This window comes from Cetorhinus maximus, chromosome 4 (genome assembly GCF_964194155.1).
Source record: "Cetorhinus maximus chromosome 4, sCetMax3.hap1.1, whole genome shotgun sequence".
Classification (NCBI taxonomy): domain Eukaryota; kingdom Metazoa; phylum Chordata; class Chondrichthyes; order Lamniformes; family Cetorhinidae; genus Cetorhinus; species Cetorhinus maximus.
The window spans coordinates 129903473-129927035 of record NC_135882.1 but is presented as its reverse complement, the minus strand read 5'-3'; the positions used below and the strand labels follow the sequence as shown (position 1 = coordinate 129927035).

The 23563-nt window shown below is 41.8% G+C and overlaps 1 protein-coding gene across 5 annotated transcripts; it reads left to right on the top strand.

Annotated features, from left to right (window-relative positions):
- The first annotated feature begins 1881 nt into the window (after window positions 1-1881).
- mterf3 (mitochondrial transcription termination factor 3) lies at window positions 1882-22851 on the top strand. Of its 5 annotated transcripts, none has more exons than XM_078540816.1 (8): window positions 1882-2032; window positions 6895-7244; window positions 9664-9816; window positions 11719-11908; window positions 13835-13982; window positions 16869-16940; window positions 20871-21032; window positions 21949-22851. In XM_078540816.1, exons 2-8 carry the CDS (start codon window positions 6917-6919, stop codon window positions 22141-22143), a joined length of 1248 nt encoding a protein of 415 aa, XP_078396942.1. In that variant the 5' UTR covers window positions 1882-2032; window positions 6895-6916; the 3' UTR covers window positions 22144-22851. The 5 variants fall into 5 exon arrangements, with proteins under 5 accessions (XP_078396942.1, XP_078396944.1, XP_078396941.1 ...); XM_078540818.1 differs by lacking the exon at window positions 1882-2032 and adding an exon at window positions 2180-2199; XM_078540815.1 differs by lacking the exon at window positions 1882-2032 and adding an exon at window positions 2303-3243.
- Window positions 22852-23563: the final 712 nt, after the last annotated feature.

Here is a 23563-nt window from a genome sequence, read left to right as displayed (position 1 = left end):
TAACTGGGTGGGTGGGTGGGTGGGCGGGGAGAAATAACTGGGTGGGTGGGTGGGTGGGTGGGTGGGTGGGCGGGTGGGTGGGTGGGCGGGGAGAAATAACTGGGTGGGCGGGGAGAAATAACTGGGTGGGTGGGTGGGTGGGTGGGTGGGCGGGGAGAAATAACTGGGTGGGTGGGTGGGTGGGTGGGTGGGTGGGTGGGCGGGGAGACATAACTGGGTGGGTGGGTGGGTGGGCGGGGAGAAATAACTGGGTGGGTGGGTGGGTGGGTGGGTGGGTGGGCGGGGAGAAATAACTGGGTGGGTGGGTGGGCGGGCGGGCGGGGAGAAATAACTGGGTGGGTGGGTGGGTGGGTGGGTGGGTGGGTGGGCGGGGAGTACACCACATGGACTGCAGCGACTGAAGAAGGCAGCTCACCACCACCTTCTCAAGGGCAATTAAGGGTGGACAATAAATGCTGGCTGAGAAAGCAAAGCCCACATCACGAGAATGAATAAAAAAAAGTTAGAGGGGGAGAGAGGGAGAGAAAAAAATAACCGAGGATGGGGGGGTGGCAGAGAGAGAAATAACTGATAAAGGGAGACAGAAAAAATAACTGACAGGGGAGAGAGAGAAAAAAATAACTGACGGGGAGGGAGAGAATAAAAATGACTGATAGATTGGGGGGGTTTTGAGACAGAGAGAAAAATACCTGATAGAGGGGGAGAGAGATAGAAACAACTGATAGAGGGGAAGAGAGATAAATAACTGATAGGGAGGAGAGAGTGAGTGAAAACTGATAGAGAGAGAACTAACTGACAGAGGAGAGAAATAACTGATAGAGGAGGAGAGAGAAATAATGAATGGGGGGATAGAGAGAATGGAATAATTGATGGGGAGAGAGAGAAAAACAACTGATGGCGGGGAGTGAGAATCAACTGATAAGAGGGTAGACAGAGAGAGAAATAACTGATTGATAACTGATTTAGAACTATTGGTTATACATATCCCAATCTAGTCTGCAGTCTATCAGGAGAGAAGCAGCTGATAGAGGGGTCACCATCCCCAGCCCAGTCTGCTCTCTCAGTAGAGGGACAGGAGCTGATTGATAGAGGGGGGGGGGGCACCATCCCCAGCCCAGTCTGCTCTCTCAGTAGAGGGACAGGAGCTGATTGATAGAGGGGGGAGGGGGGGTCACCATCCCCAGCCCCAGCCTGCTCCCTCAGCAGAGGGACAGGAGCTGATTGATGGGGGGTGGGGTCACCATCCCCAGCCCAGTCTGCTCCCTCAGCAGGGGGACAGAAGGAGCTGATTAATAGAGCGAGGTGGGGGGCATCATCCCCAGCCCAGTCTGCTCCCTCAGTAGAGGGACAGAAGGAGCTGATTGATAGGGGGGGGCATCATCCCCAGCCCAGTATTGATAGGTGGGGGGGGCATCATCCCCAGCCCAGTATTGATGGGGGAGGGGGGTCACCATCCCCAGCCCCAGCCCAGTCTGCTCTCTCAGCAGAGGGACAGGAGCTGATTGATAGAGGGGGGGCATCATCCCCAGCCCAGTCTGCTCCCTCAGCAGGGGGACAGGAGCTGATTGATAGAGGGGGGGCATCATCCCCAGCCCAGTCTGCTCCCTCAGCAGGGGGACAGGAGCTGATTGATAGAGGGGGGAGAGGGGGGTCACCATCCCCAGCCCAGTCTGCTCCCTCAGCAGAGGGACAGAAGGAGCTGATTGATCGGGGGGGGGGGTCACCATCCCCAGCCCCAGCCCAGTCTGCTCTCTCAGCAGGGGGACAGGAGCTGATTGATAGAGGGGGGAGAGGGGCGGGGGGGGGGGGGGGGTCACCATCCCCAGCCCCAGCCCCAGCCCCAGCCCAGTCTGCTCTCTCAGCAGCTGCACTGAGGGAATCGGTCGGTGACGCTGTGATTGATCGGGCGGCGCTTTCCCAGCTCAGCCGCTGCTCTGAGCCACTCACACTTCCCGTGGCCTTGAACCATTCCCGCTGAGTTTAAATACAAAACTCTTCGCCTGATGTTGGTTATGAAATGCTAGTTGCTGAGGTAGGGGCTTGGTTTGGGTGAGGCTGTGCTGTATATGTTAGAAAGGCTGTTGTGAGTTTTGTGTGAAGCCCGGGCTGGCTGAGCCGGTGTGTTTAGTGCGCTGTGTTTCACCCTCCCCGGAGCACTGTATAAACATTGCTGTGTGTTTCCTGGTCGGAATCATTAAGGTGGGTACTTGTGAGCCTCTAGCTTCATACTGGACTGTGCGCTGTTTAACAGGTTTCACCTCAGTCTCCTTAGTTATTCGAGCTGAAGCCTTTACCCCCCACCCCGGTACCATTCTGGTAAATCTCTGCACGCTCTCACAGGCCTTGATATCCCCCTAAAGTCTGGTGCCCAGAAATGGACACAGCTTTAGCCTAATCCGGCTTGGTAAAGGCCTAGCAGTGAACTTCCTGTTGTAAAGCCAAGGATCCCGAACACCTTTTTAACAGCCTTCTCAACGTATGGCCCTTTAAGGACTTACTTCTGTCCCTACACCGGCTTTAGAATAGCACCATTTCATTTATATTGCCTCTCATACATCCTACCAACGTTGTACGTTGTCATTTACGGCACAGAAGGAGGCCATTTGGCCCATCGAGTATGTGCTGGCTCTCTGCAGAGCAATCCAGTCAATCCTATTCCTCTACTCGATCCCTGTAGCTCTGAAAACCCTTTGTGCCCATTCAGCTTCTTTTTGAAGTCATTGATTGTTTTTACTTCCACCACCCTTGTGTGCGACAAGTTCCAGGTCATTACACTTGCTCCATAAAAAAGTTTTCCCTCACTTTTGTCCTGTATCTCTTGCCCAAAATCTCTGTTCCCTAGTCCTTGTGCCATCAGCTAATAGGAACAGCTTTTCCTTGTCTATCTTATCTAAGCTGTCATAATTTTGTACAACTCCTATTAAATCTCCTCTCAAACTCCATTGTTCCTGGCTTCTCCACCCTAACCTTGTAGCTAAAATCTCTCATCCCTGGAACTATTCTGGCAAATCTCCCCTGCACACTCTCAAGGACTCTCCCATCCTTCCTAACGTGTGGTGACCAGAACTGGGCACAATACACTGTAACCTCTCCTGTCTGGAAATCCATTGTTTGGAAAAACCACTTGGCTGGATATTTTTTGAGCAAACCCAAGCAACTCACAGACTCACCACTTGACTGTTCAGGCACTGCAACAAATCGAGAAGGCATGGGCTCACCTGATCTACGGAAACACGGGACTTTGTGAGCAGAGTGACTTTGTAACCTCGTGCTGTGTTTTCCCGCGCTATACAGTCACCCATCATCTGCCATTTTCTACCATCACTTTGCTTGCTGAAGTGCTTTGGAGCAGACCCAAGTATTCCCAGAGTATAGTTTTTTTTTTAAAACCCTCACCATGACCTCTAAGAAAAGTGCAGCAAAACGTAAGCATGTTACACTTACAATATCAGAAAAGGTGGAAATCATAAAGAAACTAGATAAGGGTGCTTCAGTGAAAAATTTGTGTGAAGTGTATGGTGTGGGTCTTTCAACAATTTACGACATCAGGAAGCAGCGTGAAAAACTATTTAAATTCTGTGCAGAAAGTGACACAGTTGAAGGAATTAGTGAGCGTAGAACACTGCATAGCGCTAAGTCTGCTGACCATGATAATGTACTGTATGAATGGTTCCGACAACGTCGTAGTGAGGGGCTCCCTGTTTCGGGGGCAATGCTTATGGAAAAGGCCAAACAGTTTCATACAGACTTAAGAATTAGTTCTGCTTGTGAGTACTCTCAAGGTTGGTTGCAAAAGTTTAAACATAGGCATGGGATTCGCCTGAAGGCTACTGGTGAGCAAACTGTTGCTAATCGAAAGGCTGTCGAATGTTACATAACTGATTTTGCAAAGTTAATGAAGAATGAGGGACTTAGCCCAGAGCAGATATATAATGCGGATGAGATGGATGTTTTCTGGAGGTGTTTGCCGCGACACACGCTTGCTTGTGCAGAGGAGACAGTGATGCGTGATTGCAAAGAGTCAAAAGAAAGGCTCACCGTGCTCACATGTGCAAATGCTGCTGGAACACATAAGTGTAAACTCTTGGTTGTTGGTAGAAGTGCTAAACCTTGTGCTTTTAAAGGGATGAAAATCATGCCAGTGCTTTACGAGGCCAACAAATGTTCATGGGTCACCCAGGAGATCATGAGAAACTGGTTCCATAATCATTTTGTCCCCGAGGCTCGTGCACACTGTCAAAAGGTTGGATTGGCTGTGGACTGCAAAATTGTGCTTCTTTTGGACAATTGTTCAGCTCACCCACCTGTTGAACAATTAGATGCTGACAATGTTTTCCCTACATATTTACCCCCTAGTTGCACGCCTTTAATTCAACCAATGGACCAGGGAGTTACTAGATCAATGAAAAGCCACTACAGGAACAGTTTTTTGCGTCGTCTTGTGAACAGCTACAGTACTGGTGGTGTTGATGCTTTTAAGAAGGCCTTCGGTATCAAAGATGCTATTTGGTGTTTGGCAAATGCATGGGACAGTGTCACACGGAGAACCTTGCAAAATGCGTGGCATAAGTTGTGTCCTGTAATTATGTTTAATGATGAGGATGCAATGGAAAATATTGAAGGCTTTAATGAAAACAAGGCGAAGGCAGCTGACCTCTTGCGTTATGCCAAGCGAATGCAAAGTGACATAGGTATTGACTTAGATGAGCAAGACATTGTGACATGGCTAAACTGTGAAGATGATGCTCCAGTTGCGCAACAAGTAACCGATTCAGAGATAATTGAGGTCGTTTTACAGCCCAAGTCTGAGGACACTGACAACAGTGATGAAGAAGATAATGTACCTGACGAGAAGATTAACATGGAGGAGGGGATAAATCTAGCCTCCCGCTTCATTCACTTTCTAGAGCAACAAAGTTTTATAAGCCAGCAAGATGTAATGCATGTGCACAGGATCCGGGAGAAATTGATAAAGGAGCAGCCAAAACACATAAAACGAATGAGGTTGCAGCAAATGTTTGATGAAGTTGGAAAATCCTGTGTACGCACACCGTCAACATCACCGAGCCCAATCCCATCAACCAGCAGGCTGGACGAAACAAAGGACCCTGAATTAGCTGCTCTTGCCGTTAATCATCAGCCACTTCCTTCTATGCCCCTTCTAACTATTGGTAAAATAAAACAGTGTATGGAATAACCTGTTCTGTCAAAGTCATCAGCAGAATTTTATTACGGATCTGGGGGCAGAAACATGGAAAATACAATATTTGGATAAGTAAAACAAATTTATTTACTGCTTGATAACATTTTATCACTGCTTTATGTTTCAGGTAAATATTTGTATCTACAGTATTTTCCAGTTCACACACTTGTGGTTAGACATTCTAACGTAATTCTATAGTCCAGAAAGTTCTGTCATCCAGAAATGGCTTGGTCCCAAGCATTCCGGACTGGAGAGGTTATAGTGTACTCTAGTTGTGGCCTAACCAGAGCTTGATAAAGATGCAGCATAACTTTCCTGCTTTTGTACTGAATGCCTCTATTTATGAAGACCAAGATCCCATATGCTTTACTAACCACTTTCTCAGTATGTCCTGGCACCTTCAAAGATCTATGCACATGCATCTTCATGTTTTGTTCTAGTACACTATGTAGAACTGTGCCATTAAGCCTACTCCCTTTTCCTATCTCTTCTGCCTGGTCTCTATATTAAATTCCATCTGCCAGTTGTTTGCTCATTCTGTTAGTCTCTCTAGGTCCTGTTGTGGTATCATCCTCATTGCTTGATATCAAACATGGAGGTGTGGCAATGGCAAATTGAAATTTTACTCTGTATTCCAATATCTTAGTTATTTATATATCGCAAAAAAAGCAGTGGTCCTAGCACTAACTTTTTGGAGAATACCACTGTTGACCATTCTCCAGACATAAAAATAACCATTTACCACAACTCACTGTTTTCTGCCCATAAGCCAATTTTTTTATCCAGGTGTACAGTGACCCTGCTATCACTTTTCTGCATTGACTAGATCGGAGTGCTGTGGTCCTAACACTGACCCATGGGGGAACACCACTGCATACTTCCCTCCAGTCTGGAAGAACAGTTGTTTACCAGGACTCCCCTCTCTGTTCCTTAGCCAATTTTGTATCCATGAGCGGCTGTCCCTTTAATTCTTATTCAATTTTTCTAACATGTCTATAATGTGCTGCATTATTATCCTTTTAAAGCCCATATATCCATCAGCTACATACCCTCATAAACCATGTCTGTTATTTCATCAAGAACTTAATAAAGTTAGTCAAACATGATTGCCTTCAACAAATCTGTGTGGACTTTTGTTCATTAGCCCATATATTTCCAAGTACCAACTAATTTTGTTTCATTATTGTCTAGTTTTCCCATCAATGGCATTATGTGGCCTGCAGTCGCTGGGTTTAACCCTCTCCCCATTTTTGAACAAGGATATAATATTTCTAAGCCTCCAATCCTCTGGCACCACTCCCGTATACAAGAAGGATTGGAAGATTGTGGCCAGTGCCCCTGTAATTCTCACCAATACTTCCATCACTAACCTAGGGCCAGTACTCCATCTTCTTATGAGATCTCCTGCAACCCCCCCGCAAACTCTCTCCCCCCCACGCCCCTCCTCCCATGTTGGGCATCAGCCGCCGATGTGAAGTGGGGTCGGGACCTGAAAATGTACCCACGCTAGTGTTGTGACTCCAGAAAATTCAGCCTATGGTTTCCATTTCATATTTTGCTTTACTGTTTCAAATCTGTAAGTATTCAAAGGGGTAATGCTTTGAAACATTTAAAATTGTCTTTAATATATTCTCCACCAAAGTTTTTACTAATACAACTTACTGTTTACTCATTAAGTTTGTTGTTTACAGGATCATATTAAATTGAACAAAAATGTCTTCACTGTGTCATCGCATTTGTTACCGATGGTCTTTATTGAGAATCACTGGCCTAGTTTTGCCTTCAAAGCAAGAAACAAAGGTGTTGCCTATAGCATCGTACAGCCTTCAATCTCGGTCTGGTTTCAAGATACATCGATGCCTCTTAACTGAAAAACTCTGGAGGTTGAAAAGTTCTAACTGGAGTTCTTCAGCAGCAGACTCACCACCAAGTAAAAAAGATGGCAGTGCATGGTTCACAGAAAGCAGTATTTTGCTAAACACAAACCAAAACCATGGCGAAACAGAACCGTCTAATCTGGCCATAGACGTACAACCTGTGGGTAAGCAGATAGAAAAGCTATATTTTTTTGTTGAGTATCTGTAAAAAAAAATATATATATTAACATACATTCATTTTAATATCAAACTGAATTTCACCAACCGTCAGCTGGCTGGCCCCTAAGCTCTGCAGTAGAGCCCTAAGCTCTACCTTTCTCTTGTCTTCCTTTAATCCATTCTGTCTACTGGCTCAGTGTCAAATCCTATTTGATGGCACTCATATAAAGCGCCTTGTAATATTTTATTCCGTTAAAAGTGTTGTATAACTGCTTGTTGTAGGTGAGCCAGCCTTTGAAACAGTTATCCATAATGAACTGGGAGCACCTTTCAATTGCCTTCTGGTGCTTCACCCAAATATCAGTTCTTTTTTTAAAAATAAGCCTAGGTTGAGTATCCATGGACTACTTGACTAACTGAGGTCATTGCAGTTGAGTCTAAACCTGTTCTGTATGTGTTACTATCACTTCTGTATAGTTGTGATGTGGCTAAATCCAAACCAGAGATTGTACTTCTGCTGTACAATTCAACATGTGGGGAGGCAAGGGCGTAGTTGTATTGTTGCTGGACTGGTAATCTGGAGACCCAGGGTAATGCTATGGGTTTGAATCCCACCACAAACTTGAGAAGTCTAATGTGACCATGAAACCCATCAGTTTAACTAATGTCCTTTAGGGAAGGAAATCTGCCGTCTTTACCTGGTCTAGCCTACATGTGACTCCAAACCCACAGCAATGTGGTTGACTCTTAAATGCCCTTTGAACAAGGGCAATTAGGGATGGGCAATAAATGCTGGCCTAGCCAGCGACGCCCACATCCCATGACTGAATTTAAAAAAAATGTAAATGGCAGTATTATGTATACATATATATATATATTACGTATCGTGATACCTGTAATGTCCCTGATTTATATGAATGATTGATGCATCACTTAGCACTTTTAACCATTCAGCTGGAGGAAAGGTGCATTGGCTGGTTCCAGTAATGTTCAACGGGGCTATGTACATCTCATAATGGAGTTTCCTGGTTACGTACTTGCAAGTCTTACTTTTGAACAGTGTTAAATATCTCATTGAGGCTAAGAAGGTCTGCAACATTGAACAGAGGGAAAGTGTGTAATGATTGATAGGAAAGAAGGAAGGGGAGGTTAGCAGATCACAGAAGCAAAATACTGCAGATGCTGGAAATCTGAAATGAAAACTAAGAGTGCTGGATATAAGCAGCAGGTCTGGAATAAAAAAAACAATTTCTGAATTTGGGGATGACACCAAATTTTGGGGAGATAGTTAATACTGAGGGGCTGCAACAAATTACAGGAGGGTAATAAAACTTATAGAATGGCAAAATAATTTCCAAACTAAGCTCAACACCAATAAGTATGAGTTAATACATTTTAGTAGGAAGAATAGGGGGCCACTTATTATTTGGAAGGTGCAAGTCTAGGTGAGGTAGAGGAATGAAGAGATCTCGGAGTACAAATTTGCCAATTGCTAAAAGCTGTGCCACATGTTAGCAAGGCCATGAGAAAGAAAACAAACCAAGCGTAGAATTGAAAAGTAGGGATGTCATGCTAAACCTGTACCAAACCTTGGTTAGACCATGCTTGGAGTACTGCATACAGCTCTGGTCGCCATATTAAAAAAAGTACTATACGACAACAACTTATATAGTACCTTCAAAGTAATGGAACATCCCAAGGTGCTTCACAGGAGTATTGTAAATAAAGTATGACGCCAGGACACATAAGGAAATATTAGGTCAGATGACCAAAAGTTTGGTCAAAGAGGTAGGTTTTAAGAAGTGTCTTATAGGAGGAAAGCGAGGTGGAGAGGCACTGAAGAGAGTTCATTTAAGGTTTGTAAGGATGATAACAGAAATGTGAGAGTATACGTATGAGGAAAGGATCAATAGGCTGGGTCGCTTAGCTCTTGAAAAAAGATGCCTGAGAGGCGACCTACTAGAGGTCTTTAAAATTATGAAATGTTTTGATAGAGTGGATACGGAGAGAATGCTTCCTCTTATGGGGAAGAGCATAACCAGAGGCCATCAATATAAGACAGTCACCAAGAAATCCAATAGGGAATTCAGGAGAAATTTCTTTACCCAAAGAGTGTGAGAATATGGAACTCGCTACCGCAGAGAATGGTTGATGTGAATAGTATAGATGTGTTTAAGGGGAAGCTAGAAAGCATATAAGGGAGAAGGGAATAAAGGTGATATGATGGATGATAGATTTAGATGAGGAAAGGGGAGGAAGCTCGAGTGGAGCATAAACACCAGCATAGATTGGCCTGTATATCCTACGGAATCTAATATATGTGGAGAGAGAAACAGAGTTAACACTTCAGCTAGAAGACCTTTCATCAGTTCTGCTCTGGAATTGTAATCTTTGGCTAATTTAATATTTTTATTTAAATCCCAGTATTAGATGGTGCCCCACCCCAATCTCCGTTTGAACAAATATCTGAAGAAGAAGCTTTGCGAATTGAGGCACGTCCTCCACTCCCTCCAACCTCTTTTACCCTGCGTGACTATGTTGACCAGTCTGAGACTCTAACCAAGCTGGTGCTTCTGGGTATGTAATAATTCTTTTAAAAGAATTATAAATAATTCCAGCGTTTTAGACATTGATGCAGCAGGCTATCCTAGCTGTTACTCACATGTGCACAGCACCTTTATTTATCCTTTATTTATACAAGCTTCATGGTTAGTTTTCTTTTAGTTATGTCATTCAAGAATTGAATCTCTGTGCTCTACAAACATATGAAAATGACAGAAAGGGAAAGGACATTTGGTCCATCGAGTCTTTCCAATAAAACATGGAGTTATTAAGAATTATGACCCCAAAATGGTCCCACCTATCAGCAACTCCAAGGAGGGGCAAAACACAGAAAAACAATCTAGTGGAGAAGAAATGATTCCTGGACACAGTCAAACTTAATTTAGGAGGCCATAGTGGACTAAGTTGGTTTCTGGTTTAGCAATGCCTTGATTTTAAAATCATCATTCTTGTTTCAAAATTCACAAGTCCCCCCATGGCCTCACTCTCCCCTATCTTTGTAACCTCCTCAAGCTCCACAACTCTCAGATACCTGTGCTTCTCCAATTCTGGCCTCCTGATCGTTCCCCAATTTACCTGCTTCACCATTATTGGCCATGCCTTCAGCTGCTGAGGCTCTATGCTCTTGAACTCCTTCCCTCAACCTTTCTGCCCTCCACCTTTCTTTCCTTCTTTAAGACACTCCTTAGACTCTACCTCTACCCCTTTGACCAAGCTTGACCATCTGCCCTAATATCTCCTTATGTGTGTCAGTGCCAAACTTTGTTTGACAGTGTTCTTGTAATGTCTTAACTCCATTAGAGGTGCTATATAAATGCAATTTTTTGTTACACAGTGGTGATACCAAACTCAGCCAGGAAATTATCCAGGTGTCATTTGAACATTTGTTGCTAATCAGCATCTCGTGTACGTCTGGATGCGGAGTGAGAGGTCTTGGTGGGGGGTGTCAGGTAGTCAGAGTAGGGGGCTGGTGGTGTAGTTGTGCCAAGTCAGGGGTGATCAGTTCAGGTGAGGGGTGGTAGTTGGGTCGGGTGGGTAGTGGGGTAATTGTTGGGGGTCAGTCAGGTGATTGGGGAAGTCAGTTGTGGATTTACCCAGGTGTTAGACCAAGTTTTAATCTGCCTAACATTTCCTGGTAACTACCCAGGCGAATACTGCAGAACTGTCCCAAGTCTCAGACTCCAACTTATAGTCGGAGACATTCGCAGCAGGTCCCAGGGAGCAGGGGAATTGCCCATCAGAAGTTGAAACTACTCGGGCAATGCCCACGTAGATTCCTGTGTCAGGACTTCCACAGGGTCCCGACGCACATCTTCAGTCGTGTGTCCAGTGATCCAGAGACCTAAAGGTTTGGTGTGTTATTATTCAGTTGGCCTTCCTCTGACCTTCCTCAGTGCCTCTAAATCTTCTATCATGTGATGGGACCAAAACCGGACACAATATTTAAATAAGCCCTCATTACATTCTTGTGTAATAATATTATAATGATCTTCGTGCAACATTAGACTATCTGTGTAATACATCCCAGTACTCTATTAGCCTTTATTAAAGTCTGATGGAACAGATCATAAACTTTTAGAGACCCATGGGGAAAATTGAAATAGGAGACATTGTACACTCATTATATTTTCTCTTCTGATAATAATTCCCTGATATCCTATATCACATGGTACGATCCCTGTCTGGGTGTGTGTATACCACATTCTCTTAACTTCCATTTTTGCATAAATCAGTGTTAGGATTCTGGGATCAGTGGCATTGCTTTGTACAAGAGTATATGGTTAACATGTAGAAAGGCATAATGACTTTAGTTTTACGACTGATTGTTACAGTCAGACACAAAGAAATGACTGTTAAGACATAACTATTTGACACTGTGCACTGTTAATTTGTTTTATTTTTAATCTTATCTTACAGGTGTGGATCTTTCTAAACTAGAAGGGCGACCGAATGTGGCTAATATGCTGTTACGATTGGATTTTGATAGAGATATAAAAGAGCGACTTCTATTCCTAAAAGATGTAGGAGTGGACGATCATCTCCTTGGAGCATTCCTCACCAGAAACCCCTTCATTTTGACTGAGGACATAGAGAATCTACAGATTAGGTAAAGAAAAGGATCGGGAGATCTCTAAAGATAGCCCAAGGAATGTCAAGAAACTAATGAGAGCTGCAAAGAGAAATCATGAGGGAAACATAGCTGGAAACATAAAGCAGAACGCTAAAACATTCTTCAAGTGTGGCAAGAATAAATAATGGGGAAAAGGTGTTGGCCCACTAAATTACAATGGCAAAGTGATGTCTAAAGATAGGAAAAGAAAACTGAAGTATTTCACCATTGATTTTTAAATGCTTACGGAACAAAATAGTGGTAGAAATGCAAGACTTGGGCTACAGTTTAAAGATGAACGTGGGCTGATATAGAGTTATTAAGGCAGTCGAAAAGGCTATTCGACCTATTGAGGTCCATGCCTGCTGTCTGGGGAGCAATCCAATCAGTCCCATTTCCCTACTTGATCCCCCATAGCCCTGCAAGTTTATTTCCCTCAAGTAGCTATTCAATTTCCTTTCGAAATCTTTGATCGTCTCTGCTTCCACCACCCCCAATAGGCGTTGAGTTCCAGATCATTACCACTTGCTGCATAAAGAAGTTTTTCCTCACATTCGCCTTGTATCTCTTGCCCAAAACCTTAAAACTGTGTCCCCTAATCCTTGTATCATCAGCTAATGGCAACCGCTTTTCTTTGTCTACCTTTTCTAAACATGTCATAATCTTTACATCTCTATCAAATCTCCCCTCAATCTCCTTTGCTCCAAAGAGAACAACAGCTTCTCCAACCTAACCTTTTGGCTAAAATCCCTTATCCCTGCAACCATTCTGGTAAATTCCTCTGCACCCTCTCAAGGGCTCTCAGATCCTTCCTAAGGTGTGATGACCAGAACTGGACACAGTACGCAACTTGTGGCCTAACCAGAGCTTTATAAAGGTTCAGCATTGCTTTCCTGCTTTTTTACTCAACACCTCTATTGGTGAAGCCCAAGGTCCCATATGCTTTGTTAACTACTCTCTCAATATGCCCTGCCACCTTCGAGATCTATGCACATGAACCCCCAGATCCTGCACTCTTTAGAACTGTGCCATTAACTCTATATTGTCTCTCTCTATCCTTTGATCAATGAAGTCACAATAAAGTACATTTTGGGGTGGCTGTTGAGGCAAATAAGCTACCTGGCTCTGACAATTTTTAATTCCAGATTCTGAAGGAATTGGCTTGACTGATTGCATGTGATCTTACAGATATGTTTTCAAGGTTCACTGGACTTTAGCCAAATCTCAGCAGAAAATTGTAAGTGTAATTCACATCTTCAAAAAAGGGGACAAGGATGAAATATCAAACAATAAACCTGTGAGGCTTCCATTGTTATGAGGGATAATATAAGGTTCAAGAGCTAATCTGAGACAGTCAGCATAATTTTAGGAGTGGGAGGTCATGTTTGAAGAATTTATTGGATTTCTTTGAGATGACAACAGACCTAATGTAGAGGGGAGGGACAATAAATATCATCTACCTAGATTTCAGGACATTTGACATTGTCCCTCAAGATGGGTTACTATATGAGATGCAAGTCAATAGGATAGATGAGTATGTATTAGAATTGAATGGTAACCATGTAGATGGTTGGTAACAAGGCGACAGCAGGTAGCAGAGGTGGGCAGGTATCTTGTTACCCATGGAGTGTCTTGAGTTTCTGTGTTGGGGCAGCTGTTGATTATAATTTTTACAAATGATTTGGAGAAAGAAATTGTGTCCAAAATTGCAAAGGATGCCAAATTTGGACCATGGCATATGATGAATTTCAGTACACACACATTCAAAAGGATCCTGTCAAGCACAATCAGTGGGTCAAGAAATGCCAGATAAAGTGTAATGCAGGAAAATGTAAGATTATAAGATTTGGCAGAAGAATGGTCAATATTTGGTAACGTATTGGTTTTAAGTCTTTTAATTCAACACATTTTTTTTTATTTTAGAGTGCAGTATCTGCAATCCAAGAAATTCAGCAAAGGAGCCATTTCAAGGATGGTGTCAAGGGCCCCTTATTTGTTAAACTTCAGTGTGGAAAGACTGGACAATAGGCTGGGGTTCTACCAGAAAGAACTGGGGCTAAATACGCAAAAGGTAATGTGATGAATTCAGTGCTATCAATGTGGAGTTCTCATGAGGGAAGTGCAGCTGCATGTGGTGAGACTTGATATTATGGGATGAGGAGACTTTCTGTAACTGCTGTCTTTGTATGCCAGTCATAGACCCAGAATAACTCAACCTCAGTGCCACTTATGATGTCTTTGATCATTACCATCAGTCATCGATGTTAAGCATGGTGTGAGACTTTTAATTGGAATGGCCAGTTAATGGGGATTTTAAAGTGGTGCTTAATTACTTTGGCATTTGAAAGAGGAAAGTCTTGTACTTGGCACCTTACCACGTTTCAGAATAGTTCACGAATTTCTTTGAAGTGCAGCCATTTTTATGCACAACAGATACCACAAAGAACAATGAGATGGATGATTAATTAATGTCATTTTGGTGGTCTGGAGGGATTGACCAGTATAGTAAAATTGACCAGTATGGTAAAAGATTTCCATGCTGTTCACACATTACATCATGAAATCTTTAAAATGCACCTAAATCACTGAGCCAAATGGACTGCACTCTGATAATGTAAGGCTTTCTTAGTGTTGCACTGGACTGCCAGTTTAAATGTGTGCTTCAGTTTTGGAATATAAATTGAAATGTCAACTTTCTGTCTCCAAGGTGAGAATGTTATAAACTGAGCCTAACTACAGCTGTAACAAGTAAGGTATATACGAGACAAGTGTGTTTTGTTTGAGATAGCAGTTCCCTTGTGATGTGAATAGCTGGCATTGTATGAGGGCAAAGTTACGCTGTTTCTATTTGTACTGGAGTACAAATTCACAGAGAAATGAGATTCACAGACAGAATTCCCTTTTACACTAGTTACAGATGCTTGTTTTTACAGATTCATGCTGAAATTCTGTTAAGTGTCCATGGTGTAATATTTATTAATCTACACAAAAATGCCTGAGATTTAGCTGTTTAACTGCTACCTGAAATACCTGTAGTGGTGAAAAAAAATGAGATCTCTCTCTCTCTCTCTTCCCTCTGCTTCCTGGAAAATGAATCTGGCTGAAAAGGCTCCAAGGCAACTTTCTCCAGAACATTCTCTGCCATCACCATTCTAGATGCGTGAGAACAACTTAGGGATGAGTACTAGTACCTCCCCCTCCTTTCCCAACACCCTCCCCCTTGCAAAATTCAAAGCATCCCAAGATCACAGCAGAGTGAAATTCAACATGTGGAAAATCATGAATATGAAATTCCACCCAATTGTTATGGCTCAGCAGGTTGGAACTGCAGAGCAAGTAGCTTTTATTTTAAAAATAAGTTGCTGATATATCTATGATCCTACTGTCAATTTATATTACTATAGCATAATTTACTAATAATTTATAGGAAATATGCAGTTAATGAAATAATTTTTGTTTTGTTATGATAGTAAAAGCAAAGTAGATTTGAACCTTATTGCAAGCTCACTCTTATGTGAATCTATCATACATTGAAATACCTTTTCAATTATTGAAATGAAATTATGACCATTCTTCATCAGTGCAACTGTTTGCTTCTGTTGCATGAGGGACTGTAGATGGTGTTCTTCTGCATTCTTTTAGATAACAAATATAAAGTTCATCGAACTGGTACTAAAATGACCCATGGTACTTTTACAGGAGGGTTTTCAAACAAAACTTGACGTTGAGCCCTGTATAGAGAATATGGCAGGTAACCAAAAGCTTGGTCAGAGAGGTAGGTTTTAAGGAACATCTTGGAGGAGGAGGGAGAAGTGGAAAGTTTTAGGGAAGAAATTGCAAAGTTTTAGGGCTTGGGCAGCTAATGGTAGTGTGATAACTTGTAGGTACACAAGATTATTAGGCCAGAATTAGAGAAGCCAGGCTCAACTCAATAGAAATAAAAATGGAAACTTCTGGCAATACTCCGTAGGTCAGGCAGTTCTGACATCCACACATTGAGAAACAGTTAACCTTTCAGTTTGTTGACCTTTTGTCAGAACTGCAAAAAATTAGAGATGTAACCAATTTTAAGCACGCAGTGGCAGGGAAAAGAGAACAAGAAAAGGGAAGTACTGTAATAGAGTGAGTGGAAGGCAAGAGAGATTAAATGACAAAAGGGAAGGTGGTTTAAGGCAAAAGGTAAAATAAAGGAACAAAGGATGAGTCTAGAGCAGGTGTAAATGTGAAGCACAGAATCGCCACCAGCAGCCACCATTGTAAAACATGGGGGTTGGGGTTATGATCTAAAATTGTTGAGCTCAACATTGAGTCCAGAACATTATGGAGTGTCTAAACTAAAAGTGAAGTGCTATTCCTTTAACTTGAATTGTAGGAGGCAGACAATGAGAGATCAGAGTTGGAGTCTGCTGGAGCTGTTGGTGATGATTCTTCTTTCTCTCTCCATAGATGCTGCATGATGAAATATTTTCAGCATTTTCTGTTTTTATTTTAGGTTTCTGGCGTGCACATGGTTCTTTGCTTTTGTATTAGTGCTTAATTCAATAAAGTTCAGACTTCAGATTTTCTCTTGAACCATGTAGAAAACTGTTACATTGGAGTAAAAACAGAAAATGCTGGAAACACTCACTGTGTGCTAGTTTGATTTCTAGTGAACTGATTTGACCAAATTAGAGAAGAGCTACAGGACGACTTCAAGTGATCTCATTGCCCATTAATTCTAAATGAAAGAAAACTACTTGAAAATGCACAGCAGGTCTTCGTCCACCAGATTAAAAAAGTGATGGGTTTCTATTCAACATTAACCTTTCACCAGATTGGGTTTTGATGATGGATCTTTACCTGAAATGTTAACTTCTTTGTTTTCAGAGACTGTCAGTTTTTGCTTATAATTTTGAATTTGCAGTTATTTTCTCTTTTTACCTTAAATTGTAATTTTAGTGTCTTTTTTTTCTGCTAGACTCGTGATCTGGTCACCCGATTCCCCAAACTGTTAACTGGCAGTTTGGAGCCAGTCAAAGAAAATCTCAAAGTAGGTGAAACAGCGATATTTTTCCTGAAAAAGTATTTATAGACACCAAGTATCCCTGTCAAAGTCCCAAATAAAAGTATGTGATCCTTTGAGCAAGTCACTTAGCCATTTTGCCCCTCAAGCCTGTCCTGCTATTGTGGGATTGTGACGGATCTTTGACTGGTTAACAGAAATCCATCAGTCTTGGATTTATAATCAGCAATTGTCCCAGCATATTGTGGAAGAGAGTTCCAAACTTCTATCACCCTTTGTGGTAGTGTTTCCTGCCTTTACTACTGAAGCTTCCTTTCTTCCTTCCATCGTAAGGTCAGATGTGAGGATGTTCGCTGATGATTGCACAATGTTCAGCACCACTCATGACTCCTCAGATACTGAAGTAGTCCATGTACAAATGCGGCAAGACCTGGACAATATCCAGGCTTAGGTTGACAAGTGGCAAGTGACATTTGTGCCACACAAGTACCAGGCAATGACCATCTCCAAACAAGAGGGAATCTAACCATTGCCCTTTGACATTCAATGGCATTACCATCGTTGAATGCCCACCATCAACATCCTGGGGGTTACCATTGACCAGAAGCTGAACTGGACTAGCCATATAAATTCTGTGGCTCCAACAACACTCACAAGCTCGACACCATCCAGGACAAAGCAGCCCGCTTGGTTGGCACCCCATCCGCAAACATTCACTCCCTCCACTACTGACGCATAGTGGCAGCAGTGTGTACCATCTCCAAGATGCATGTGTCAGAGAAATTTTAACATTTGAGAAAGCCAAAAGGCTAAGTAACAGGTTATACTGCAGAAACTCATCAATACTACTTAGCACCTTCCAAACCCACGACCGTTATCATCTAGAAGGACAAGGGCAGCAGATGCATGGGAACACCCCCACCCAAAAGTTCCCCTCCAAGCCACAGCCCATCCTGACTTGGAAATATATTGTCATTCCTTTACTGTCACTGGGTCAATATCCTGAAAATCCATTTCTAACAGCACTGTGGGTGTACCTACACCACATGGACTGCAGGGTTCAAGAAGGCAGCTCACCATCACCTTCTCAAGGACATTTATGGATGGGCAATAAATGCTGGCCTAGCCAGTGACGCCCACATCCCATGAACGAATAAAAAAAACACCTGGCTCTAAATTTAATGTTATGTCTACTAGGTCTGGATTCCACACGCAACAGAAATAGTGTAAATAGATAAACTATCTGTTCCCTGTTCTGTTGTCATCATGGTTTTCCTTAACATTGTAGAAGGTAAATATTAATGCTTTTCTTCACCCATTTAAGTATTTTTCCTTTTAAAGAATATTTGCTTTCTGTAACTTAAACACTTAATCTATAAAATATTCAGCAATATTACCACAAGCACTCAATGTTGCTGTAAGGGAGGGATTTCACCGCTTCTTTCTCCCTTTCACTCAACAATGGAACTCCAAGGGCTTTTAATAAATCCTTGGTTACTGGAACAGCAAACTTCCCCAGGGTGGTGAGGGTCTTTTCCCACAAGTCTGTTTCACACAGTGCGCCTTTCAAGATCCTATCCCACCCAGCTTTCCATCTTTCTTTAAATATATTTTCTCCCTTTTGATCTGGAAATCCAATTGTTTCAACCTGTCTTTGGAAGTTATCTTTCCCAGAGTATAAAAATCTTTCATGTTTTTATTATGGTCAGCATTTTTGGGAAAAGTAAACTTAATAACTTTGCCTTATTTATCTTGCCAGTTATAAACATCTTATCGTGTCCCTTTGAAAATTAAACCTCTCAACTTATCTAAAAATGCAAATTCCATTCACACTGTATCTCCTGAAACTTCATCCTAGCTTACCCATCTCCATTTCAAATGCCTGTTTTACATCTAACCCCTTTTGCTGATTCAAACCCTGCAGCCTGACCATCTGCAGTTTGATTAAACCACACACACACACACACACACACTCTTGAATCAATCACAATCGTACAATGGCTCTGGCACATGCACTCTCTGTCACTCTGTCACTTGTGCTTCTCCCTCTGTGCTCAACTATCTTATTCCCCAGCCCAGTGACTCTACTGATCAGCCCTTCATTTGCTCCCTGCAATACTGTGCCTTGTAGTTGCAGCTCCCCCTGGAGCGTATGCAGTATAGTGGTGAAAGGTTTTACTCTTACCTGTGGACTCTGAAGTTTTTTAGCTCCATGGCCGTGGTTATTTTTCTTATGTTCATATATGTGAATGAGGCATTTAATAGCCTGTGATCCCACATCCAGGAATTAAGAGACTCCAAGAATTGACTTGCCATAATTCACTTGGCATTGGTCATATTTACTGTGGATGTTTAGTCACTGGCTCCTTCTCCCAGCTTCCAAATTCCTAGACATTGTCCCATCTCCTACAACCTTAGGCTCATCCAGAACTGCTACCAGTGTCCTGTCCTGTCCTGTTCACCCATCAGCCACCTCCTGATGTAAAAAGTAATTAAGTGACACCTCACTAATACCAGTGCTCAGCCTGGGTTCTGTCAGAACCGCTTTGTAGCTGACCGCATCAAATATGGATGCAAAACTGCATTCCATAGAAGTGAGAATATCTACCATTGACATAAGACAACATTCAACAGAGTATGACACTAATGACCCAAAGCTAAACTTGAGGTCATTTCTAAAAGCCTGGAGTGGCTGGAATCACTTAACATGCAAGAAGATGTTCATGTTTTGAAGGCCAACCTCAGGGCATTGCTGCTAGAGTTCCTCAAGGCAACATCTTTATCCCAACCTAATTCAGCTGCTTCACTAATGCATTCGGCCAGAAAGTCAGGAGTGAAGTTGTTCACCAATGGAACTATAGTGTAGGCAATCCATTCACAACTCCTTCAATAATGGAACAACCTATGGCAAAACCTGGAAAGCATCCAGGGTTAGTCTGACAAATGCCAAGTAATATTTATGCTATTTAAGTACCAAGCAATAACCATCTCCAACAAGAAGACACATAACCACTTTCCCATGATTTTCAATGGCAATTGCCAAGGCCCCACCATCAACATCTTCCAGACAAGAGATAATGGTTAGTCTGTGACAAATAACCCTTCACTTGCCTTCCACAACCTTCAAAGTTCAAGTGAGAAGTGATGGCATTTTTTCAAGAAGCTTGACACTACCTAGGATAAGACATTCCATTTCATTAGTGTCTGTGCCACTAACTCATGATTCATCCTTCCACCGATAGTGCATTTTGGTAATAGTATGTAGTATGTTCAGGAAACACTGCAGCCCTGCAGTAAGGTTGCAACCTCTACCACTGAGGACAAGAGTAGCAACATTAGCTGCAATCTCCTTTCTAAGTCAGAACATCCTGATTTGGACATTTATCACCTTTCCTTCGTTGGTGGTTCGTAATCCTGGAACTCCCTAACTTAATCATTTTGGAAGCACCAGCACCACAAGATGTGCGGACGTTTAAGGAGAAGTTTTGTCAGGGCAAATAAGATTTGGCGATAAAAGCAGCCATGCCAATCTTCTTGCATTATGGGAAATAAAAATTAAGCTTACGAAGGCAGTTTCCATTAAAAAATGTGAACATCGGAATGTATAATGGAAACAATTGGCAAGAAGTGGGCTCCAAATAATGTATTTTATATAGTTTGTGTTTCAAAAATATTTGGTGTACACTCTCCTTATTTAGAAGGAAAGCAAGTAGACTATTTCCAGTTATATGTCATTATGGACTAAAATGGAATAAAACAGGAAATGCTCAGGAGGTATTTCCAGCATTTTCTGTTTTATTTCCGATTTCCAGCACCTGCAATATTCTGCTTTTAGACTAAAATGGAACTTGTTTAGCTTTGACTATTATCTAATGGCTGTAGTGGCTAGGTTTCCATCTAGTTATGCCAATTTTATCATTGCAAACCTCTCCCACAGGCAGCTTTGTTGTTTTCCAGGTTTGCCGGATTGAGTTGGGATTTCGTGAAAATGAAATCCAGCACATGGTAACCAGTGTCCCCAAACTTCTCCTGGCTAGTAAGAAAAAAGTGACTAGACTGTTTGATTACTTGCACAATACTATGGGTATCCCCCATCACCTGATTACAAAATTTCCTCAGGTAAATATAGCTGCTTATTTCACCTTTTTATATTAAGAGTGTTATTAATCTTAGCAATATTCAAATTAATGCAGGATCTTTATAGGGAATGCTTTTTTTATTGGCTTGCCAATATTGATCAATTTTCCTACAATGACATTTTAAAATTAAAACTGTATTATCACAATGTGTCTTCATCGGATTGTACCAAAACAGTCTTCAAAATTAGTTACCTTATACAGTGTCTCATTTGATGATACTCTGCAATATGACTCTACATGCTGGTAATAAAGGTTTCATTACATTTTAGTTTACAATACTGTAGTGATGGAGTGCATGAAGAAATTAGCAATCTTCCCAAGAACATTATTGTGAAAACTAACCAGGTTAAGGGTCAGAGTCACCGAATAGAACTTTTCAGGATATTTTTGTTTCTTCACTGCATCTTTCACTGGGGTCTGTGTTTGCATACCTTTTTGAGAGGTTGGGTGGGTGATCAAGATTCCCTCTCTGCTTGGACTTGTGGGCAGTATTGATGCAGAGATGATTTTTATTCCCTTTTATTTCCTCCTCCACTTCCATCTGCCCCAGCTTCCTTCCAAGTCTTTGGAATGAAAAACAAAACTCTCAATTCTACAGGGTGGGGGAACACGTGTCCTCTATCTTTAACATCATAACACTACTGCGTGTGGTATAGGTACTTAAAAGTTTTCAAAATATTTCATGTACTAAATTTAATATGGATAGATAGCTTTTCTTGTCACATTAGGGACAGTTCAACTGATGACTTGAGTATTATTATTTTCTTGGGTACTAACTTTTTGACTTTGTTAATTATAAAAGAATGTGCCTTTAAGTTATCTAAAAACATTCGTATAACTGTGTATGTTGAGAATTAACTTGCTGCACCTAATAAAGAATTTTGTTTTTGCCCTAGGTATTTAATACAAAGTTTCTGAGAATTAAAGATAGACATCTGTTTCTTGAACACTTGGGACGAGCCCAATATGATCCAACTCAGCCTAACTACATCTCGCTGGATAAATTGGTTGTAACATCTGATTATGTATTCTGTGTAGAGATAGCAAAAGGCACATTGCTGGACTTTGAGTCATTCCAAAAGACACTTTAAATTATTTCAGAAAGTTTCAATATGCGCTGATGTAGGGTGATGAATATTTTTCCTGTATATCCAATGACTACATAAACTACTTCCAGATCAGTTGTGGTTTGCTGAGAGCTATCTGACAATGAACAAAAAAAAAAATCATTTTTACCTGTATTACATACTTTTAAAAATTCTTTCACGGGATGTAAGAATCGCTGGCTAGGCCGGCATTTATTGCCCAACCCTAATTGCCCTTGAGAAGATGGTAGAGAGTCGCCTTCTTGAACCACTGCAGCCTATGTGATATACGTACATCCACAGTGCTTTTAGGAAGGGATACTTCTCTGAATCTGACTGTAGACGAGGTGTTATATGCTGTGAATCAACCCTCACTGGAATGGATTTAATCTTCCTAGAACTAATATCTGCCATCAATGATTGCCAGAAAGTTGCCTCCTTTATTCATTCTGTGTTAGCAGGATTGAATACAGAGCTGGGAGGTGAATACACCATACATTTGCTAATAATATTTTCATGGCAACTGGACTAAGGATTTCTGCTTATGATGTTGAAAATCATGTAAATTCTTTTGAGAGCCATTATATTAAGATGCAATAAGTTTATTGATGCAAACATTTATCTTTGTGAAACTATGCAGTGTTGCTTGATTAACCCTGAATGTAGATAGACTCTAACTTTACAAGTAATATTATAAATCCTGAGTTTTGTACATTTTTGGCTTGCAATCAAACTACCAAACTACTGCTGGAAGTACACAGCATCTCTCTCAGGATCTGTACATAGATTGTGACAGACCTCCTTTGTTTATCCAGTGGTTGTTATTATTTCAGAGTCAGCAGTTGAAGGTTTTTAACCTATGAATAAACTACTGTGATAGAAATGTTATAGTAAGCAATTTATATTTATGTTAAGCAGCTTTTGACCCCTCCATTGCCTCTGATTTGTCACACTACTTGTCCATTAGGGAATATGCAGAAATTTTCTCCAGTTAAATATTGAGAAGATTGAAGCCATTGTCTTTGGATTTTGCAGCATCTGTGGGGAGAGAAACAGAGTTAATGTTTCAAGACTGTGACCTTTCATAGAACACAGACTTGAAATATTAACTCAGCCTTGAATGTTAAAGAGAAAGACAATGGGTCAAGTGCTGGTAAATGGGATTAGGTAGGTAGGTCAGGTGTTTCTCATGTGGCAGTACAGACTCGATGGGCCGAAGGGCCTCTTCTGCACTGTGATACTGCCAGACTGCTATGTCCGGCATTTTCGATCTTTATTTCAGATTTCTAGTATCCAGTGTTTATCCTGCCTTCCATTGTCTTTGGACATTGCCACAAATTTCATTCCATAGCCAGTCTCCATCCCTCTCCCTGGTCACTGTCTGAGGCTGAATTAGACGTGGTGTGCTCTGACCCTGAGCTGAGCT